This window comes from Peromyscus californicus, unplaced genomic scaffold (genome assembly GCF_007827085.1).
Source record: "Peromyscus californicus insignis strain IS unplaced genomic scaffold, ASM782708v3 Scaffold_12__1_contigs__length_115047231, whole genome shotgun sequence".
Lineage (NCBI taxonomy): Eukaryota > Metazoa > Chordata > Mammalia > Rodentia > Cricetidae > Peromyscus > Peromyscus californicus.
This window is the reverse complement of record NW_026294413.1, coordinates 87,253,282-87,275,723: the sequence shown is the minus strand read 5'-3', so window position 1 is coordinate 87,275,723 and position 22,442 is coordinate 87,253,282. Positions and strand designations below refer to the sequence as shown.

General features: G+C 48.1%; 1 protein-coding gene across 12 annotated transcripts in view; it reads right to left on the bottom strand.

Annotated features, from left to right (window-relative positions):
* The window catches only part of Cacna1d (calcium voltage-gated channel subunit alpha1 D), a 301,997-nt gene that overhangs the window by 29,743 nt on the left and 249,812 nt on the right, over positions 1-22,442 (bottom strand). For 7 of the 12 annotated variants that reach the window (XM_052733756.1, XM_052733760.1, XM_052733764.1 and 4 more), the window contains 9 exons: positions 18,365-18,448; positions 11,629-11,673; positions 11,076-11,204; positions 8,517-8,582; positions 6,522-6,613; positions 5,211-5,370; positions 4,531-4,658; positions 4,308-4,404; positions 1,133-1,235 (listed from right to left, as the gene is read on the bottom strand). In XM_052733756.1, coding sequence (XP_052589716.1) covers positions 1,133-1,235; positions 4,308-4,404; positions 4,531-4,658; positions 5,211-5,370; positions 6,522-6,613; positions 8,517-8,582; positions 11,076-11,204; positions 11,629-11,673; positions 18,365-18,448 — 904 coding nt within the window. Of the gene's footprint in view, positions 1-1,132; positions 1,236-4,307; positions 4,405-4,530; positions 4,659-5,210; positions 5,371-6,521; positions 6,614-8,516; positions 8,583-11,075; positions 11,205-11,628; positions 11,674-17,840; positions 17,925-18,364; positions 18,449-22,442 lie in introns of all 12 variants that reach the window. The other 5 variants (XM_052733766.1, XM_052733759.1, XM_052733765.1 and 2 more) reach the window with 3 other exon arrangements.

The window sequence follows — 22,442 nt, the reverse complement described above, 5'->3', positions numbered from 1 at the left end:
TCCTCCTCCCCCTCCTCCCCCCTTCTTTCTTCTCTATCTCCCCATCTCCTCTTCCGCTCTTCTCCATCTCCCTCCTCCCCTTTTCCTTCTCTTGTTCCTCCTCCTTCCCCTCCCCCTCCTCCAGCATACCCCAATCCTGCCTTTGTTCTTGCAGATGCAGGCTAAACTTCACCCAAAAAAGACTTGTCTCAGGCCTTACTGTAGCTGCTCATCCTCACCTCCTAACCCTGACTTCTCCCTGTATGTCTTTCCTAGTGATACATCAACATGTAGGGCCATCCTACCTTCTGGAACCCTTAACGATGTGTGTGTGTGTGTGTGGCATAAGAGGCACATGTCAGGCCAGGGGAGGCTGCCTTTGCTGGGTAGAGCTCCAGTGCTGTGGAGAACACCCGCCCTAGCCCTCCAACTAGATACATGCCTACTGTCTTCTCTCACCTCCCTTCTGCCCTCTACTTCTCACCTCAGGCTCACTCCCCAGCCTGTGCAGCAATCGGCTCCCCATGCCATCTATAATGTAGCCTCTGAGCTAACCCCAGAGGCACATTCCGCTGCCTGCTTAGCCAGGTTTGAGCAGGGCTGAGTGCGGCATGATAAGGAGGTCCAGCTGAGATGTGGACCTGCTAGCACATCCCACACACTAACCACGTGGTACATGTGGCGCCTGTGGTGTGTGTGCGCACAGTAGGTTCTGTACCTCTCACCCCACCTGCTTAGAACTTCCCCTGGCCTCTCTGCATGTGGTTCCTTTTCATGGACAAAGTAGTTACTGCTTGGAAGGGCGAGTTGCCTCGCTGATGGTGTTGGTGGAGGACAGCTGGAGTGAATCATCTGTGGTTTCTTTCTATGCCCCAACACCTTGCCTGTTTCTCCTTCAGTATAGTAAGCAGTGTGATGAGTCAACTCCAGATATTATGGAACAAAGCAAAGAATAAAGGAAAAACAGAGGGATGGGGTATTCAGCTGGCCAGACAGAGATATTCTTCCTGTATCCATCACCCTTTCCTGAGGCATCCCATTCATTAAGAGGAAGTCCAGAAGGGAGAACCAAAGTGTGTTTGTATGGGGGAGGGGTAACATCTCCTCCCTCTCCTGCTACCTGTCCTGCTTCCTGCTTCCAGGGAGTGCTCACCTTCAGTCTTGATCTTGAGAGCCGTCCGGACCAAAGCAAACAGGGTTGCATTGAACATGACTGTCCCATCACTGTTGAGAGGCATGTTCATGGCAACTAATCTCTGTAGATGAAAAAGAGCACCTCAGGAGAATGTAAATGTTCTATGACAGACACGTGCCCTTTTGATGTTCATTCTTTGTTTATCCCTCTTTCATGCTCTAGTCAACATTCACTTCAACTCAACAGCCATTTGGAGCATCTCTGAGATGGCTAGTTATAGGTATCAACATAACTAGTTATGGGCTGCCCAGATCATGGGTTAAATATCATTTCCATGTATGTCTGTGAGGGTGCTCTGGGAGAGATTAGCATTTGAATTGATGGGCTGAGTAAAGCAGATGCCTGTAGTCACCATTCAATCACAGCACAGAAACATGCAAAGAGACTGGATTTCCTCTTCGCCTGCCTGCTTGAAGTGGAACATCAGTCTTCTGTGGACTGAGACACATCTCACTGGTCCCCCTGGTTCTCTAGCCTCCTGAGTCCCCCACTAAAAGATGAGAGACTGTAGAACTTCTCAAAATCACATGTGCCCATACTGCTTAATAAACCTCTTCATGTATATGCATGTATGTCTATCTGTCTGTCTGTCTATCTATCTAGCTATCTACATCTATACACTGGACACACACGAAGACATACACATATATGTGCCCACAGCCACCCTATCAGTCCTTTTCTATGGAGAATGCTGACAAATACAACCTCCTATCTGTGGGGAACCTGGGATAACAAAGAGCAAATTTCATTAATGATGCTATTTGATATTAAATAATTAAATGTCCTTGTCCATGCATTCATCTTGTCTCAGTCATAGCTCTCTGTGTTTCAGGGCCAGGTCTCCCCTCTAGGTACATCCTTAAGGGTTTTATGATAAGTAAATGACACAGCAGATACCTAGGCCAGGCACAGGGCCTGAGTCTTGGTCTCCCCTCTAGGTACATCCTTAAGGGTTTTATGATAAGTAAATGACACAGCAGATACCTAGGCCAGGCACAGGGCCTGTGTCTTGGACTTTCCACTAGTATAGCTCACTACTGTTCACAACCCAGAGAATGTGTTCTTTTAGGAAGTTTCTAGAAATAGAACATCATGTGGTATCTCTGCTAGGTCTCCATGGCTCCTCTGAAGGCTTGGTCTTTCAGAATAGATCAACATTTCCCACTTCTTACTCCCCTCCAGAAACCTCTAACACCAGCATCAAGGAAAGCCGCAGGAGAACTTGGGGGGTCGGGGGTAAAGGACACCCTCTTTGGGTTCCAGTCACCTCCTTGTAAATTCAGACTGCATGCCAGGCTGACAGGCCTTGTGAGGATTGAAGTAGATCATAGACACAAACGTTTTATGCCTGACACACGCTAAGTGTTAAATAACGTTAATATTTTCAAATTTTCTTTCATTTTTTTTTTTTTTTTTTTTTTTTTTGGTTTTTCGAGACAGGGTTTCTCTATGTAGCTTTGCGCCTTTCCTGGAACTTGCTTTGTATACCAGACTGGCCCCGAACTCAGAGAACCGCCTGCCTCTGCCTCCCAAGTGCTGGGATTAAAGGCGTGCGCCACCACAGCCTGGCCAAATTTTCTAGTTGGGTGTGGTGGCATATACCTATATCCTAGTGCTTGGGAGGCAGAGTCAGGCAGATCTCTGAGCTGGAGGCTAGCCTGGTCTGTATAGGGACTTCCAGGTTAGCCAGTGCTACACGGTAAGACCCAATCTCAAAAACAAAACAAAATCTAAAATTAAATAATATATGTATTTTTATTTTTGGCCAACAGTTTATTGAAAAAGAAAGGTTTAAATGATTTTTTTCTACCCCACTGAAGGACTAGAATACAGCTACCTGGGCAACCCACCTAAATTCCATGTTCTACTATCAACTTTTCCTATGTCTAAAATCAGTGCAGCCAGGATGACTGGGACCTCCATTGACCTTTCCTGACCAATACCCAAGTCATCAAAATGGATGACTTTGTGTCTTAAGGATGCTTAGATCCTTCAGGTAGAGGAATGTGGGATCCAAACAAAGATAAACTCAGACAACTGGGTTCTGTGCTGCTCTCTGGACCGGATGGACTTCCTCAAGGAGAGGGAGGGTAAACAGGCAAACCTTGTATTCCTGTTGCTACAGTAACATGAGACAGCTTCTGTGGGCTGTATGGGAGAAGGGCCAACACGAACTAGGTGCTCCACATGACCAGTGTGGGGGGGATGACAGAGACAGGCTAGGAGACCTGAGCTCATCCCAGGGACACGTCAGCTCCACAGCCCAGGAAAGGGCTCTATAGAACTCGACAGCAGAGAGGCCACACGACGCAACATGTCACCATGCCTACCACTGCCCAGCGAGGGTTCAATGTCTACCACCGCCAAGCTAAGGGCTAAATTAGTTCTTTTCCCATCACTCTCTCCTCCTCTGTCTGCAAGGCAGTCCCCTCTGTGCTTCCTCAGCAGATCTATGCTGCCCACTCTTTCCCCACACCCACTGCCCTCATCCTGGCTGCCCTGATTAGCTCCTTCCTCCAGTCTGTCCAGTCTGCGATGGGGACCTGAGATTCACATTTCACATTTCTTCCCCAGTTTCATCCTCCTCCACAGGATTCGGTGGAGAATATTCAATCAGGTTCAGCGGACGCATGGGGCCCTCTGTCACTTCTTCCTGTGTTCCAGTCAGTGGTTACCAATCGGAGACTCCTTGTTGTTGGCCAAGCGGAGACTCCTTCTGCTACAGTCTGGACTCTGGACTCCCTTCTGTGAAGCCCCTCCTGCCTCTGACTTACTCCTATGGCTCCTCTGGTTTTTATGTTGGTTTGGTGGTGCTGGGAATCAAACCCAAGACCCTTCCACGTGCTAGATAAACACTGTCGCAGAGCGACATTCACAGCCACCCGACCCTGACCTAAATATCATTTCCTCTGACAGCTAACCTGGTGACAACCTGCAAGCATTCCCTTTTTCTTCTTATTGTTCCTGGCAGATTCTAAGTGTTTTAAACTCGAGAGTACCTCCAACGCAGAAAACATTTATTATTATCTCCACATGTCCACCTTACGGAGGGCCTGGCTAAATGTCACTTGGTGCTTGTGTGTGAGGAAGAAAGCAGCCAACAGGCCGTCAGATTTGGAGGTGTGACACTCACCTTACATGCTACTCGGTGTGGACATAACTTCCCAAACCCCAGAGGAGGCTGGATTCGTCGGAGCAGAGTGACCACATCAAGGTGTTTTATCCTTCCCCTGGAAGCAGAGCACAGCCTGAGGTCCTAGGCAGCGTGACCCACATGAGCTTCCAGTCCACCACTTCCGCCCCGCCCTTCCACAGAAATCACCCCTGACATTCCCGGAGAATGCTTTTCAACATACTTTGCTTCGGGGTCATATTCTGACCATATCCTTTTGAATTCATCCAAGTGGTGGGGCCCCAGAATAGACCAGTCCCGGGTCAGGTAGTCGAAATTGTCCATGATAACAGCCACGAAGAGGTTGATAATCTGGAAAAGTCAACCGAGAGGGTATTTCAGTGGCAGTAGAGAGATCCCTTCCACTGCTTCTGCCTCCTGACTACAGGAATACTGGAATCCACGTTTGCAGAGGCAAGCCACAATACTCGTTTACTGTAGAATGGTTAAGGAAAAGGCAACATCTGACCAGATGGCTTGGCACACACTCAGGAGGGGGTGGGTGGCTGCATTAGCTGGCACCCTGAAGCACACTGTAATCTTATAATTTAATTGTAACTAGAGACAGCTCACACTTTGAAAGCACTTAAAGCCATGTGCAGTGGCTTTGAAATTTTAGAAAGGAAACAGCAGCCCTCAGTAACAAGGTTGGCTGGAAATTACCCCCAGCCCATCAGTGAGTGCCCAACCCAAACCAGATGGCTGTGACACGTGCCAGATTAAGCAAGACTTTCCTCCTGCCTGGTGGGGTCCAGAGCGTGCCAACTGTTTCAAAGCATTATGAGAGGACAGCGTTACTGGTCGGAACCCCAAATGCTATAGCAGTTCTGTAAATGGAAAAGAGGGCTCCCGGAGACGGCTTACCAGGAACGCGCAGAGCATGTAAAAGCTGATGAAATACACAATGGCAAAGTTGCTCCCACAAGTGTACTCCTCTCCGGGGTTGTAATCTGAGTCTGGGTCACACAGCTTCCCTGGGAGGCAGGCAAGCATGATCTCCTGCCAGGCTTCCCCAGTGGCACACCTGTTTAAGAGAAAGGGCTTTAATTGGGGAAGGGTCAAGCAGATGATGAGTTAAACATTTAGGAAGACAATTCTTAACTTGTGTAAAATGTATGTAACTGTAGCAATGCCGTTTGGATTCGAGACAGTCTGGAAGCCTACTTTCAGACACAACTTAGTAACTAGAGGCCCTGGTATAATATGATTTATAAAAGTGTCTGATGCAATTCTTTACATAAATGGATGTTCATTTTTCTCCTGTTTCTTCTTCAAACATCCCTATTACAATTATTTAATGATTAGTCCTGACTGTTTTTGTTGAAAGGGAAGAGTTGGAAACCACCTGAATTACCAATGAGTTGTTATAGCTACTGGAGTCATTGGACATTGCTTCCTTGTTTTTAGAGAGTTCTCTCAGCGTGAGGAAGACTGTTTGCAAAATGTATTAGCTGGGGTTAAAAACAATCCCATAAAATGTGAGGTTGTACATCTTAGGTTGCTCCTAATTGGCTTTGCAGAATGTTCCCATGTTTGTGCTGTGTTTCCATTTTCCTGTCTGGGTTCTGGTGCACTCTTCATGCATAGGTCTCTATCCTACAATTTTTTTTTTCTGGTGGTCTAAGTGTCAGCTACAATCTGAATGACCTCCAGCTGTTTTAACAATGCAGCCAGTTCATCTGTAACTGAAACGCTAATTCTGTTTAAGAAGACAAAACTGGGGCCTGGGAGATAGGTCGATCAGGAAACGGTGTTTGCTGTGCAAGCCTGATGACCTGGGTTCAATCCCCAGAACCCAGGTAAAGATTAAAGGAGAGGACTGACTCCACAAAGTTGTCCTCTGACCTCCACATGCACACAGTGGCATGTCCACCCACGAACATATATCACAGTCATACATACATATGAAATAATAATATTTTAAAAGATATAAAGCATCTGACCATAGTAGAACATACAATCCCAGCATTTTTGACAGGCTGAGGCCGGGGGACTGTCATGAGTTTGAGGCCAGCCTGGACTATAGACTGAGACCTATTTCAAAACAAACAAAGTAACTAACAAATATAGAAAGATAACAATAACAAAGCAAGAGTCTACCAAGAGATAACCAGAAACATGCATAACCCCCATCATTCACAATTCTAGGTGTACCACCCTCAAGGACCCAGTCACCTGAAGAGCAGCAGTACTGCCTGTGGAAACGTTTGGAAGTTGTTGTTCCTATTGATCTGGTTGTTATCTCTCATGGCAACTTTCCCAAACATCTAGATGAGGAAGTTAATAAGGGTGAAAAATCAGATTTCTATCATTATTACAATTTGGATCTTTAACCTTCTCCCAAGGTTCATGTGGTTAAAGGCCTTGTCCCTAAGGGTAGCATTGTTGAGAGGTAGAACTTTAAGAGGTGGGGCCTAGTGGGAAGTCCTTAGGTCACTGGGGGTGTGTCTTCACAGGGGAATGTGGGAAGCTGACATCCAACCTCTCTGAGCAGTTTTATTTATCCATGATGCATTTCTATGATGGTGTCCCGCCTTGTCATAGGACAAAGTGATGGGGCTAGTCGATCATGGATCAGACCACCAAAACTGCAGGCCATAATAAACATTTTCTCTTTGTAAGTATGGTCGTGAAATGCTAACACAGTCATATAGAAAGACTCCTGTGATTTTGGAACTAACTCAGCACTTTCTTTTAGGACACCTGGCACTTTCTGCACCCTGCACAGATCTGTTGGGCACAGCATGTGCCGGGCACTAGGTTGAACATTTGGAATGCAGTGTCTCAGAGAGGCCCATTCTCACCCCACAGGAGTCTCTGCCCTGAGGAGACTACCCGGGAGATCAAGAGTGGCAAGCAGACACAGTAAGTCCCGGGATGATCCAACCCCACAGAGAACAGCGAAGAGGCCCATTTACCCAGTGCCAGGGAAATGGGACCAGGAAGACCTCCAGAGGGCGTAGCACATAGCTAGACTGAAGGAGAAGCAGCGGTCAGTTAGGTGACAAGGGCCAGAGTTCTCCAGACTGAGGGAGTGTCACCTGGAAGGAGCTGATGTCCTGAGGAGCAAGGATGAGTGGGAAAGAGAGAGGAACCGGCTGCTGGAGACAAAGGGGCGGGGTCTTGCGGGCTTTGCCTCCCCAGCAAAGCTTTTCCACTGGAATTATGGAGCAAACCGACCTTTCAGAAGGTCTTGGGTCCTGGCAAATGCCTGGCTATGAGAATGTGGAGCTGGGTGTGCAAAGAAGTTTGCAGAGCCCTGAGCTACCTCTCTTCACGAGGACATGTGACACCAAAGACTCTCTAGGCACACAGCATCATCATGTGCTATTCAATTACAAAGACTCTGGTATGCTGACTCTTGTCTTATAACTCCCAATAAAATTCCTACAAGTACTTCTATGCCTTCAGGACAAATAAATTAATATATAAATACAACATCTCCCTGTGCTGGATTTACCTCACCTCTCTCTCATGCGCCCCTCTCTAGGCAGAACAACGTTCTATCAGTGTAGGTCATTTTCCTCTGACTCCTGGTACCCAGAGCTGTACACTACCCTCCAGCTACCCCAGGGTGTTAGGACCCAGCTGTCAGTGAGGGCCCCAAACCTTTCCCAACCCTGGAGCACATGCTTCAGTCTCTCAGTCTAAGAACCTGGGTCCATGCCTCTCTGAAAAAGTGTGCTGCCCAGACTCAGTCCTAACCATAGCATCTGGAAGTCCGTGAGAATGCCAGTGTGATAAGGCATAATTCTTCAGGGTACCAGCAGGTGTTTGGACTGAACACCATCAGAGTATCATCAGTACAGAGCACAGACTCTCCACACTGGTGACTGGGGCATCTCCTTTTCCACCGGGGGCCTATGGCATTCTGCCGCTCAGATCAACCACAGGTCTTCCCATCTAGCTCATTCTCCTAAAACTTGAGTGTAAGTGTCGGCAGGAAGGAGGGCTAACAAAACAGTCTCCTGCTGCATCTTGAACTCTGCACCCGTCTTGGGAGTTCAATCCCACCCAAGGGGCCATAACGTTCTCTCTCCTTATCTCCTCAGTAGCCAAGGCATTTGGCTGGAAACATCAAGACCTTGTCCTTCTACTTTACCTGGCCTAAGTGCAGACCTGGGACCACCTTGAAGAAGGTTCTGTGAGGGAAAAGCAGCTGCCACTTACCTGCATGCCAATGACTGCATAGATGAAGAAGAGCATGGCAATGAGGAGGGCGACATATGGGAGTGCCTGCAAGAGACAAAGTATTGGGGTTGCTGGGAGTCGGACACCTGCCTTTGTGCCTGCTCTTCCCACATGAGGCCCAGCCCGGCACAAGTGCTTCAGTCCCGGAGATCCACGTGCCTACACACCTACAGTTACAAAGTGAGGGCAGGCAGGGGGAGGTTTCCAAGCGCATCATTACCCTGTGCTAACCCTAAACATTTTCCATACAGACACATAGATCCCAGTGAGTTTGAAGTGTATCCTGCATCCTTCATGAAACTCTAACTGACCAAATCATTCCAAAATACCAGATGCCCCAATTGCTTCCTTCCATTTCCTCTGTATCTGGGGTGGGGGCTGGGGAGTAGTTGTAGTGCAGCCAAGAAACATCTTTATGCAAAATCACCTTGATTCTGGGTTTCCTTAGAATAGGAGCTTAGGGGTAGAATTACTGAGTCAGAGGGTCAAAAGCCATTTCAGAATGCAAAACACTTTAAAATGCACCGCGGGTGGTACATTTTATTCAGAGACTGCAAGTTCTGCTAGACCTCACAGTTGATACATCTTGAGGTCACGTGGTCCTTAATCCCGCTGTGTACTCAGCCTGTTTGTTTAACTTGTCTTTAAGATAACAAAGTATCAACCAACCTTACTCGCCTAGGATTTCCTGTGTAATCAGCTTTTACAACCTAAGGCAATGCATAACTAGTTATATATTTGTCTATGCCTCTGATCCAAAAAGCAGTGTGTGTGTGTGTGTGTGTGTGTGTGTGTGTGTGTGTGTGTGTGTGTGTGTGTGTGTGTGTGGTGTTATAGTAATAAATACTGAAAACAGAAAATAGGTTGAAAACAATCTTATACTGGGCAGTGGTTGCTCATGCCTTTAATCCCAGCACTCCAGAGGCAGAGCCAGGCAGATCTCTGTGAGTTCAAGGCCAGCCTGGTTTACAGAGTGAGATCTAGGACAGGCATCAAAACTATACAGAGAAACCCTGTCTCGGAAAAAAAACCAACCACCCTCCAAAGAAACAGGATCGTTTTACATGAATGCATTTCATTATTTTAGTAGCCCATCTCTAGAACTTGACACACTTGACCATGGAGGATTGCAGGGCTTGGCTACACCAAGGCTCTCCTGTCTAGGGTGCCTGCCCTGTTTCTCTCTCTGAGCCATGTCTCCCCCTCCCCATCGTGTGTGTGTGTGTGTGTGTGTGTGTGTGTGTGTGTGTGTGTGTGTGTGTGTGTGTCCACGCCTTTACTCAGTCACCATTCTTCTCAGCAGGACTGTGATTTCCTTTCTGAGAGCTTTTGTCTTCTCCTTTCCCTACATACCATTTCTTTCCCTTTTCCCTATTCACTGTAAAATTAATTAATTAATTAATTAATAATATTACTTGAATTTTACTGGTGATCTCAGGGGTGGTGAGGGGCAAACTTGAATTTTTTCCTTATACAACTCCATTGGTTCGCATGAACATATTTAACTTATGAAGAAGAGAAGCGCATGGCTTACCCTGCAATGTCTGTGCATACTCACGAATTCCCTACATGGCTGCACTCTTTATCACAAATCTGCATCTATTCCTCACCCTCAACCGACTCTGCCTAGAAGATTGGACTGTCTCTAGCAGAATACCAGAAGGTACAGGAGAAGCTGATTCTGCTCAGGAATGGACTAGAACCCATCAAAAGAATCACAGATATCAAATAAGGCCCAGTGGATACCTAAACGAACTGAACTCTAAGAACTGAACTCTAATTCTCTCAAGTACCCGGTAACCCGATGTAGGCGGAGCATTCATCTAAGAAAGAGGCTATGTGGTGACTTGAATGAAAATGGTCCACATAGACTCTTGTGTTTCAGTGCTTGATTCCCCAGTTAGTGGAATTGTTTGGGGAGGATTAGGAGGTGTGACCTTGTTGGAAAAGGTGTGTCCCTGGAGTGGGCTTTGAGGTTTCAAAAGCCTAGGCCTGGCCTAGCCTTGGTGTCTGTCTGTCTGTCTGTCTCTTGTTTCTTTCTGTCTGTCTCTGTCTGTCTGTCTGTCTGTCTCTCTCTCTCTCTCTCTGCCTATTACTTGCAGATAAGATGTGCGCTCTCAGCTACTTCTCCAGCACCCATGCCTGCCTGCCTGCCTGCTGCCATGCTGATCGTGGACTTGCCCTCTGAAACTGTCAACAGGCTCCAATGAAATGCTTTATGAGTTGCCTTGGTCATGATGTCTTATCACAGCACTATAACAGTAACTAAGGCTTCAGGGAATGTGTTGTGACTGTCCCTCTCTGATACCACGATTGCTGGACATTCTGGGCAACCAAAAGTTCCAGAGACTTACATTTCTTTCCATCTGGACAATGCTGCTGATCTCTTGAGTTTCAGGATCTTATTTCTGCCCATAATCACTACTGACACAGTGGTCACTCAGAGGGAGTTGGGGGTCTTCCAGGACAGATGACAATCCCTGACTTACATACGTCCTGAAGGACAGAAAGGGAAGTCCCGACGGGCATGTCTCTTACCTGAAAGGACTTGATGAACGTCCACAGCAGAGTCCGGATGCCTTCCCCCCTGCTGAGAAGCTTCACCAAGCGCATCACTCGGAAAAGACGGAAAAAGGTGATGGAGATTCTATTGCTCTCTTCAGAGTTCTGAGGGGTTATCATGGAGAGGTCAAACCCAGTGGGAAGGAGAACATGCAACACGTTCAGAAAAACAGCAACAGACGCGAGGGTGACAGAGGTAAGAACTTGGAGATGTGTTTCTAAGGCCTTTTCACCTCAAAAAGCATGACATGAGGAAAGGAAAAGTCACATGCTAACAACACAGGGCTCGGGGGAGGGGAGAGAACTGCATCCACACAGCACATGCATGTCCACGTGTTCTACTGTGTTAGAGGAGAATGCTGGGCTGCTCGAGAGTACTGGGCACTGATGATGGATGCAGACCACTGCAGACACCGCTCTGGAAGGGACGATCATGGAGAATACAGAACACCAGTGGGAAACTCGACATGGTCAGAGAAACTCAAGGAGACGGACGGCCCAGCCCCTGGGGACCAGTCACTGATCTTACCCCAGGTGTAGCAGTTGGGAGAGGGACACTTTCACTTTCAGTTGGCTTTAAGAAATCAAAGATTGAAATGTATTAATGCGGGTGGAAGGAAGCAAGGGCTCAGGAGACATTTCCCCCCTTTTTACCAGTGGGTAGTTAATGTCTTTGGTCAACACAGCTGCTCCTCCCTGAGAACACACCAGGGCCTCATGCTGGAACTGGACCGGAGGTGGGGACAGCCATTGAGAGGAACACAGACAGACTATTCTAGTCTAGCTTCTTCCCGGAGGTGTGATGTATCAGGCGACTGACTGGTCAAAGACTGTGGTACATACCTTAGTGCTCTCTAAAGACAGGTCCAGAGAAACCTCTGCTTCTCTGGCTCTGTCATAGGAGCTGACCCCCTGTAGCAGGTCTCCCAGCCATGGGGGAAACAGTAGCTCTGCCTGTGGTCCCCACACTTAAGGACTACATGTGCTCCACTGGATCAATGCCTCCGCTGAAGGGCTGGAAGGCCTGGTCAGTGACAGGGACCGAGGCAGGCCTCTCTCCAGCCACCTGCTCTGCTTGGTCTGAAGTTCAGCCTGGCCCCAGTCGGGCAAGCACTCTGGAAGAACGTCATGGGCTAGCTTGCCTGAGCCCCAGCAGTTCTGCCTCAGCCAGGTCCAACTGTGTGCCTGGTGCCCAGGACCTAGGAATCCACCAGTGAACGGTGCTCATTTGTTTCTCAGCTCCAGGAGGACTGAACCCTTCTTCACTGCACTCAATGCTCACCATAGTAACAGTGCCTGCAGGGAATTGCTTAAGAAAACGCAAACATGCAGGAGGCAAGTCTTCCCTACCAGGAAGCATCTTTAAATAATAAAAGCAAGAATGGAGGAAGGGCAGCCTCTTGTCTCTTGGCCACTGCCACTCCACTGAGGCAGCAGGGTCGCCCTGAGGCTGGCTTACTTCCACCGCACACAGTAAAACTACGCAGGGGAGGTAGAGGGGGTAGCCAGTAGATGCTTCCTCCCCTGGGGACATGGAGAAAGGCTTGGTTCTTATGCTGATTCCTGAGCCCAAAGAGAAGAATTCTATGGACCTTAGTAAGAAAAAAAAATGGGATTGACTACATCTGAGGATGCCTGTAACTGGGCAGTTGCTCTGGACCCAGAAACAGGGCTCTAGGCCACCTGAATGGATGCTCAGAGCAGGAGCTCTGCTGTCAGCGTGTCAGAACTCAGGGTCCATCAATTTTGTTAGTTCCTTTATCACCTCACCCTAGAAGTAACCACATAGCCTTAAAGGGATGGTTCTGTGGCTGGTTGTTTGTTTGTTCATTAGACAGGGAGCAGGCTCTCACTGTGCAGCTTGGGTTGGCCTCAAACTCTGACTCCCCGTCTCTATCCCCCAAGTTCTGGGGTTACAGGTGTGAGCCACTATGCCTAGCTTAGCTCATGGGTTGTTTTTGCTATTGTTGTTTTTTTTAATTTAAGGCTTTAACGTACACAGGTATTAGTTTCCCAGCACTCTTGCCCCCACATCACCCTCCCCTAAGGGCTGTGGAGAGGAGGCTTCACTCTTGCCCAGGCAGCTAGACTGTACACATGTGAGAGTCTGTGTAGCTGTGTGTGTGTGCACACCTCCATTGGTCTGTGCTCAGAGGACTAGAGAGGGCAGGGAAAGCCCTTGACAACTGTTACCAAATGCCGTAACCTATGTGGGGTCTGCAAGAGCGGAGCAAGCCTGCTCTTTCCGGCCACCCTCTTCTGCTGCCTCCTCTGTGTTGCTCCATGACAGGCCATTTGGGATCCTCTTCCTCTGGCTGATAAAAGTTGGCTAAATTGACTTTTGAAATGTGTATCTTTTTAAGTGTATCTGAAGGATGGCAATCATCAATCATTAAATTTAAATTCAGACTCACTACGTAGCTGCTCCCACTCCTACATACTGGGATTACAGGTGTGGACCACAACATCTAGTCAAATGGTCTTTGTTGTTGTTGTTGTTGTTTAAGGGGGAGGAGAGGAGACAGCATCTGTCAGGAGACAAAGCGGTGGACCACACAACACAGAAACGAAAGAACACAGCACATCAGGCTGCATGCACCCCCCAAGTGGCCTGAGACCTCGTCGCCCCTGCCACCACACACCGCAGGGCAGGAGGGACTGCAGTAGGGGAGGACGTATCTGACATGGATGGGGGACCATGCAGGTTGACCAAATCTCTTCCAAACCAGAAGGCCCCTAGGATGGCTTTGCTCCACCTGCAGAGGGGGCAGCTGCTCTGGTCCTGGGCTGCTCCATAAAAGTCACTAATGCCCACATGCCACCCAAGTGATCTTCTAAACTGATCTGGGTCCTTTTACACTTCAGGAATTTTGAAAGCCACCGAGTTATTCTAGTATGGTCTCAGAGTGGAGAATTTCGGTCCTTAGCCCACAGCAAGGTTGGGCCACGTATTCAGCAGACAGCTCACAGCAGCAGAGTAGTCACAGAGAGTCGGGCCATTAGAAAAGCCCACTTGGGCTGTTATAGCTGCGTAGAGTCTTTGGGAGGTGATCAGGGATCAGAATTTGGATGCAAGGGGATTAATCTCCACCTCTATCTTCTTTCTAACGAATAGAGGAGCACTGGGAATGGAAAGGTAGAGGACTGGTGAAGGAGATTAGTGACCTGCACTATGCTCAACTTTTTAGATCGCCCATGGATAACACTGGAGGACCTGAAGCAGAGGAAAGTCTTGCCTTTCTTTTCAAGAATGGCCTCAAGGACCTGGGTGATCCATGTTCAATAGAATTTCATTGTCACCTAAAGATTTGGAACAGGCAGCTTCAGTAGCTTCTGCTATTGCAAGGTCACGCATGTTCCTCAGCCTGGTCCCCAGCTACCACGTGGAGTTGAGAGCTGAACTGTTACACCTCATCCTGACAATGAGCTGAATGAAATGGTGGAGACAGTGTCTAAGCCAGGTACTTCACGAGGCAGCAACAACTCTTAGGATCTGAGAGTGAGCTCCTGTAGACTTTAAACACAAAGCAGCCGCAGTTTCTAAGAAAGACCACTCTCTCCCGGGCAACAATGGGATGGAAAAAGACTGAATGTCAGCAACAGCCATCCCTGGGCCAGAAAAGTTGTTGCTTGATCCTTTCAGAACTCAAAGAACAAACAGGCACCAAAGAGAAAGCAAAGTAAGGCTCTCAGGTGTCATCCACCATTTCAGCAGCTGGGTGATATGACAACCAAAGGTGATGGGGGACAGGGCCAGGAAAGCCGTCACACCATGGACAAACAGGGTGGAGAGCATGGAGAGGACAGAGAGATGGCAAGGGCCAGGTGAGCATGCAACCAGGACAATGCAAAGGGCCATCAGCATTTTTTTGTTGTTGTTGCAAAGACCACAAACAAGCTAGAGTTCTCATTTTCCAGGCCAGATCATTCATTCTGGAAGGCTGTGTTAGCAAGTCAAAGAGCCAGTGTGACTGACCAAGCAAGCCTGCGCCCAGGTCCTGGTCCGGGACAAGGACACATGGGAGAAGTAACAGTTTAGATGGCCACGGATGATCCTTAGCAAGTCCTGTGGAACTCAGTGAAACACCAGAGGTGGAAAGCAGAAACCAAGTATACAGTCTCTAGGAGTGCTTTTGCTTAACGACTTCACCGTATATATGATTATATATACTTGCCGCTACAATTTTCTAAAAATAAAACCAACATGAAAAATCAATTAGGCGACAGAAAAGGAAGATCAACAGAGTCTGGGGGAGAGAGCATGGCAGGTTAAACATCACAAAACATGATGATGATGATGATGATGATGATGATGATGATGATGATAATGGCAACTCAAACCAGCCAACAATGGACCATGGGTACTCATGCTCAGTTGATGCTGGACATCAGGAGTCAAGGCCACCGGGGATGTGACATGCGTTGCTCTCCTGGGGAACTGTGTGTGTGTAGAGGGAGCGTGTAGGAATAAATATTCCCATCCTGAAATATTTGTAACGTCAGAGAATAAGAATGTTCTGTCTTTTTGTTTTTTCACATTGCTGATTATTCCCAGAGTCTAGCTCCAGGCCTACGAGCGATAGATGTCCAGTAAAACTGGTGTTGAAGATGGAATAAATGAGCAGGGGGCATAACCTTTGCATCTAGGGACAGTGGACAAACACAGATCTCCGTAGGTAACCCCGGGTGGAAAACTGCCAAGGCCAAGGCTAAGGAGTGTTTGGTCTCAGAATACAGCTAGTCGGGGAAAGGTCACTGACTGACAGCAGGTTTGGGGACTGGAAATACTCCCCTGTGTGAGTCTTCAACCAAAGCTGGATATCACGAAAGAGGCCTTGCACAGACATTTGACATACACTGCTAACTAGACACTCAAGCATAGACCTTCCCCATCCACAGAGAAGTAGGACCATCCCGAGACACTGACAGGCAAGGCCAAGCCAGAGTTGAGGAGCGGGGCCAGCTCACAGCCCATGAAGCAGGTGTTGCCTCTGAGTGTACCAAGTCATACTAGCTAGCCAGCCGGTAGGCAGCACGAGAAAGCTGGGTGTCTAGCTGATAAACAAGCCTCAGCTACATCCTGGTACCCAGAAAATAAAAGTTTATAACCTCTGGCTCATAGCACCTAAAATGTCTGTTAAGACAACAACTTATGGTATGTCAACATCTGTCATAGGTTGTTTCTGACCCATGGGAAGTTCCTTGATACACATCATAGATACTTCACATGCCTTGAGATGATTAAAGCAGTCAGATGTGATGCCACATGACAGCCAAGGGAGGGTCCTCTTGTTCTTGCAGTAACACCAGATTATTTTACACCCAGATGCCATTTACATATCATGAATGGCAATTTTATAGCTGCCTATAGCATATGTCTTGTAAAGTTGAATTTATAGAAGTCTCAGCTTAAGGAGGATGGGGGATGTGTGTACTCAGGCCAGGCCTAGTGAAATGTCATCTCAGTATCTTGACACAGCATATCATGGATCTTGGTGTGAGGGGGCTTATATCATACTCTGGTGGCCATGGTAATGTCTTACAGTCCATTTTACACAGTACACAGGAAAACTGCATGAATAATAGTGTGTCTTCATAACCCACTATTTTAATAAGTATTTTCACAAAGATTTACACAATTTTATTCCCAGCAGATATACTCACTCTGCTGGACCTCTAAGTGAGGAAACCGAAGCCTGAGTCCAATAAGTTAAGTTTGAGGCAGAGCTGGAACTACCAGGTTGGTGACTGTCCAACCATCCATACGGACTAAAGTCAGCCTGGCTGCATGGGGGTATCAAGGAATATCACTGTTCCTATTTGGTACAGGCAGTCTGGGCACCAGGATGGATCTGACCATTCTCAGCCCTGCACGTGTCAGCCAGGCAGAGCAGAGCACTGGGGGCGCAGGAGGGGGCACTGGACCCAGCAACACAGAGCAAAAACCGACACCACACAACGTTACTTCCCCAAGCTCCGCTCACCGCCTTGAGGGACATACACAATGACATCCACTAAAGCCTGCTGATGAACTTGGTACCGGCCAATGGACAGGGCCCTTGGCTGCCTGCCTCTGACCTTCCCTTGAGGAAGCTGGTGCTCCCCTTCTCCAACTCTGAAGAGGTTTGAGTCGTCAGACTGCCTGTGGCGGGGGCTTGCTCTACCTATTCCGTACGTGCTCACTTGTCACGAATAAACTGCATGTCACAAAGAGGGCGCTGATTCTCTCCTGACACATACCAGCAACACTCTTTGGGGGATTAAGGGCCAGTGTCACCAGGTAGACTCAGAGCAGGCTCATAGCTAGGAGGGCAGTGTCGGCAACAACCTCAAAGCCAGGCATGGCTGTAGGGGTCTCCTGTGCCACCACAGCACCATGTGGGTATACAAGGCACACGTTACTAACTCCATCCTATAGCTGGAAAAAACTGGGACGCGAAGCAGTCAGGAGCTCTACTAAGGTTACCCAGCTAGAGAGTGACAGCACAGTTAAGACTTGAGTACGATCTTCTAAAAATAGTTGTTTCATTTCAAAGTGGCAGCTCTATGCTTATGTCTCCGTTTCTTTAGGGGAACTGATGGACAAGGGATGGGAGACTTCAAACTGACTTCCGTCTTTTAAAATGAGTTAGTGCCTGCCATTCTTATGCACATGGAGATTCATGGGTGGCCCTTCTCGTCTCTTCTGTGTCAGAATTAATGAACACAATCACGTCAAGGGACGCAAAGTTTGCTACTTACGTTCACTTCAGTTATAGCAATATCAACGACGCTACCAACAACAATTAAGGCATCAAAAGTGTTCCATGCATCAGTGAAATAGTGCTGTTAGGCAAGCATTCAGAAGCCACAGAGGACAGGAAGCACAACAGGAAAAAAAGAAGAAAAGGACACCATTAACAATATGCCACTGGACCACTTGAAAAATCGCCCCAAGACAAACATGTCATAGATAACGTCACTTGGGATGGATTTCGACAGAGCAAATGGAACAACCAGAGACACCCTATCTTACCTTGCCTACTAGTGCCTGGGGTCAATGGTGCCAGAGAGTCAGCCCTGCAAAGGTGATTTGTGTCTGCAGAGGCCTTGGGCTAAGGCTCTACTCTAGAAGGTTCTTCCCCACAGCCTCTGTGAGGAAATGTCTAGTTTCCGATCAAGTGTGACTGGGATCTGTGACTTGTCCAGGTGATGCCACATCAGGGCAGGGAGGAGAATGTGCAGACAGGAGAGAGAGGACGCAGGCCACACAGGTGCATACTTACGTCGGCTTCGCTGAGGGCCACGTCTATAATGCTGCCGATTACGATGAGGGAGTCAAACGTGTTCCAGGCGTCACTAAAATACCCCTGGACAGAGCAGGCAGGGGCAGATGTTTATGAGCACTTATGAAGGGAACATCACATGGATCATATGAGGGGACACATCCGAGTCCCCACAGCACCCATAGCAACCAGGGAAGGGGTCAGGAAAGCCAAAGGGGAGACAACAATACTGTCCACTGGTGGAAAGGGGCACAGAGGAGTGGTTGTGCTCCTGTGTGTGTGTGAGAGAGGGCATGAGTAAGAATGGTCAGTCACACACACACACACACACACACACACACACACACACACACACACACACACACACACCACAGACGTATGGCCCTGGGCAGATAGAGGGTAACCTTGCCCTGATACCCAGAGTGTCCACCCCAAACTCTCATGAACTGAGGAAAGAGTGAGGCTCCCCCATACTTTCAAGAGTCTCCAGGTGCCCCTCATTTCTGTTTTCTCACTTCAAGTCACCAGACTGTCAGCCTCCCCCTATCCTCAGTAGTCCAGCAAAGATCACAGGCCACGCAGTGCAGCAGGATTCCCAAGAGCTCTTGCCTTAGAGGACATAGGGAGACTCATCTAAAGGTCATAGCTTACAGGGAGACGGGCAGAGCGATGCACAGAGCCTCATGGTAGAGCCCTGAGCAGAGAAACTCTTGACTGTGGAGTAAAGACAAGCCAAGGCAGGTTCTGTGGAGGGAAACAGAACGCCGAAGGATGAAGGGGATGCTTCAAAGATCTCAGATGGCCAATGGCCTCCTTCTACCTCGTCCCTTGCTTTTCTCTGCTCTTTCCATCCTCCAAGATAAGCGGACTCTTCTAGACCCCCCAACAACCTCCTCGGCTCTTTCCCATCTCCTGATACCTCTGTAATTCCCCTGACCTTAATCGGCTCAAATCCACTTCCTCCTTTGAGCTCAGACAAATACCAGCTCCTTCATGGAGCTTTCCAGGTCCTTCTGACTGTCTATACTCTACCATATTGACTGCACCTTTCTGACACCTTCATCCAGAAGGTCTACCACTCCAAAGCCTTCCACCAACCCTGTCAGCCACCCAGAGCCTTGAATCCAGTCAGCGTTTGAGACATGGCCATGTCTTTCTCCACAAATTCATACCCTAGTTTTTCCTGCTTCCCAGTTTTCAGGTCCTTGTATCTATGTCGGTTCTAATGCCCTTGTGACTTTCAAATGTAGATGTATATTCTGGGTGGTTTATGCCTTTGAAGACCTTCACACTACATGCTTAACTGGTGCCTGTTGGCTCCCAACACCCCCTAGGAAGCCACACTGGAGGCGGGGGTTACATTGTGTACAGCGCCGGAAGCTTCCAGTTGCCAGGGGTATACTGTCAAGATCTGTCTATAAGCCAACCTCTACCTTGAAAAGGGAGAGCATGTTTTAAGAATAAAAAATCCAGGTCTGAATTCTAGAAAGAGAGGCTCAGCATGTGTACAGTGGGTACATTTACAGACAAATCAAGAAAAACAGAACAGGAGGTGTTTTGAAGTGTCAAGGCCCAGAAGCCTGTGACCAAATGCAGGGCTAGGGGAAGCTTCTGCAGAACCACGGCCTTCTGTTGTACTATGGGAAAGGTGGGCATGTTGACTCCTAACAACCGGAGTTGGATGTCTTTCTATTTACTATTAACGGCACTCCCGCCCCTCGACGGGAAGTCATTCATTCTGACTGACGCTCACTGCTTCCCTTTGGTACTGTTGACAATGACTCCCAGACCCAACGCCAGTGACTTCTGATCTACTCCTGGTCTCTCCGCTACAGCCATGGTGTCTCTTACACTTGCCGCTTCCTGGCTGCTGCTCACAGTTCTCTCAGAGACTTCAAGGAGCTGACAAACTGTCCTACGGCCAATCCACCAGGAATGTCTGCTTAAAAGTACAGCTCCCATTTCCCTAGCTTGCTTCTCATGAATACAGGATTCTCAGCTGGCCAAACAGAGAGAAGACAGGCATCCCTGAGGTATGGACTTGTGATGTGAAACATGTGGTCAGAGGCAGGACAAAGGGCAGGCTCCATGATATAAGAAAGTCTTCTGCTTCCTTCCCAAGGCCAGCACCTGACACACAGGGCAGCTGGGTCACAGGCTGCCTCCAGCATTACAGAGTCCTTTTAAATTATGCATACTGTGGCAAGTGAGTAATAACAGTTCTCTGCAGACTCTGCTGACAAACAGGTCCTTCCCTTTTCTTCACAGACTTTCCTGCTGGGTGGAATGTATTCCTTAATCCAACACTTAGACTACAAAACATAGAGCCAAAGACTGAGTCCCTTCCCTTACTTCCTGACTGGCCCTGTAGTACATGCTCTGCTGTTCTCTCATCTTGCCTGATGGATCTGCGGGACGTCAGCCATACCTCACTCATGTGCAGTGCGTAGCAACCCCTCTTGCAGCCCTGTTCTATTCCCACAATGATCAGTGTTTTCCCACTCTGGGTCATCCCTGTCTGTGTATAAGACAGTCTTCATGGATCCTTTTCTGGTACACTGTGGTGGATAACATCCCTTAGAATCAGCAAGGTAAGGGCCTAACACTCTGGGAACTTTTAAGAAATCTTACAGATTAGCCGGGTGGTGGTGGCCCACACCTTTAATCCCAGCACTCAGGAGGCAGAGCCAGGCCGATTTCTGTGAGTTTGAGGCCAGCCTGGTCTACAGAGCGAGATCCAGGACAGGCTCCAAAACTACACAGAGAAACCCTGTCTGGAAAAACAAACAAGCAAGCAAACAAATGAACCAACAAAAAAAGAAATCTGACAGATTAAGAAAATCTTCCACAGTTCCAAAATGGTGCCCAAATCCTTACAGCTCAGACTAAAGGTTGATGTCTGCATCATAGGAGGTTTCATGTTACAAGGGGCCGGGGTTCAAGGCTCGAGCCAGGTGGCGCTGACAGTCCAGGGGAGGCAGAAATGCCAGCCCTCCCTTTCTTCCCACACACTGCTTCCCTGTTTAGCAGCCTCCTATTTCATGAAACCACTGCCTTGGCAGCATGACTCAGCTCCTCACCCTTCCTGCATTGAAGACACCATGGTTCCACACACCGGGCCCATTCCCACCTACCCTCCCGGCTGAAGGAGCGGCATACTCTTCCATAACTGAGCTCTGAAGCCAGGGCCTCTCAAGGGAAGCCAGCAACCAAATCTTTTCTCCCTCCTTCCCTCCCTCCCTCCCTCCCTCCCTTCCTGTCTGGCTTCCTTCCTTCCCTTCTTTAGCTTCTACATGCCTGAAAAGAACATGTCAGCCAGCCACATGTAATGGCTTTTATTATTCAGAAATATTTCTGACTCTGACATTTAAGTTACTGTGCTAGTTGGTTAGTTTTTGGTTGTTTGTTTTTGCTTTGTTTTGTTTTTTCTTGAGACAGGGTTTCCCTGAATAGCCCTGCTGTCCTGGAACTCGCTCTGTAGACTGCTAGTTTTAATTGTCAATTGAACATAACCTAGACTCCCCCGAGAAGAGCAGCTCAATGAGGAACTATCTGGATTAGCTTGGCCTGTTGGCAAGCTTATGAGCAATTTTCTTAACTGGGTTAACCAAAGTGAAAAAGCCTACCCTGAATGTGGTGGCACCATTTCAAGGGCTGGGTCCCGGAGTGCATAAGGTTAGACAGGTAGCCTGTTGACCTGACCAACTAGGACAGAGGGACCCTCCCCAGCTACTCTGTAAGAAAACACTCTCACATGGTTTGGCTAGTGCTCACCAATGAGAAGAATGGGGTTTAAAGGCCAAGAGAGACATCAGGAAAGAGAGCGGTGTCTTGGTGAATCCATTCTCCCTTCACTGTTTGGCACAAAGTGATATGAAACATCACAGCAACACTGCTCTTCAAGAGCAAGGATACTGCTGTTATTGTAAAGGTTCTCTGGATTATAATTTGAGGTCATCTGGGGCCATGAAAATATCTTGATGAGCAAATCTACAAAGCAATGTACTTGTTGGTAGAAATCACCATTTAAATGCTCTGATCTATTAGCACTGACTGCAAACGAGCTTCTGTTGTGTGA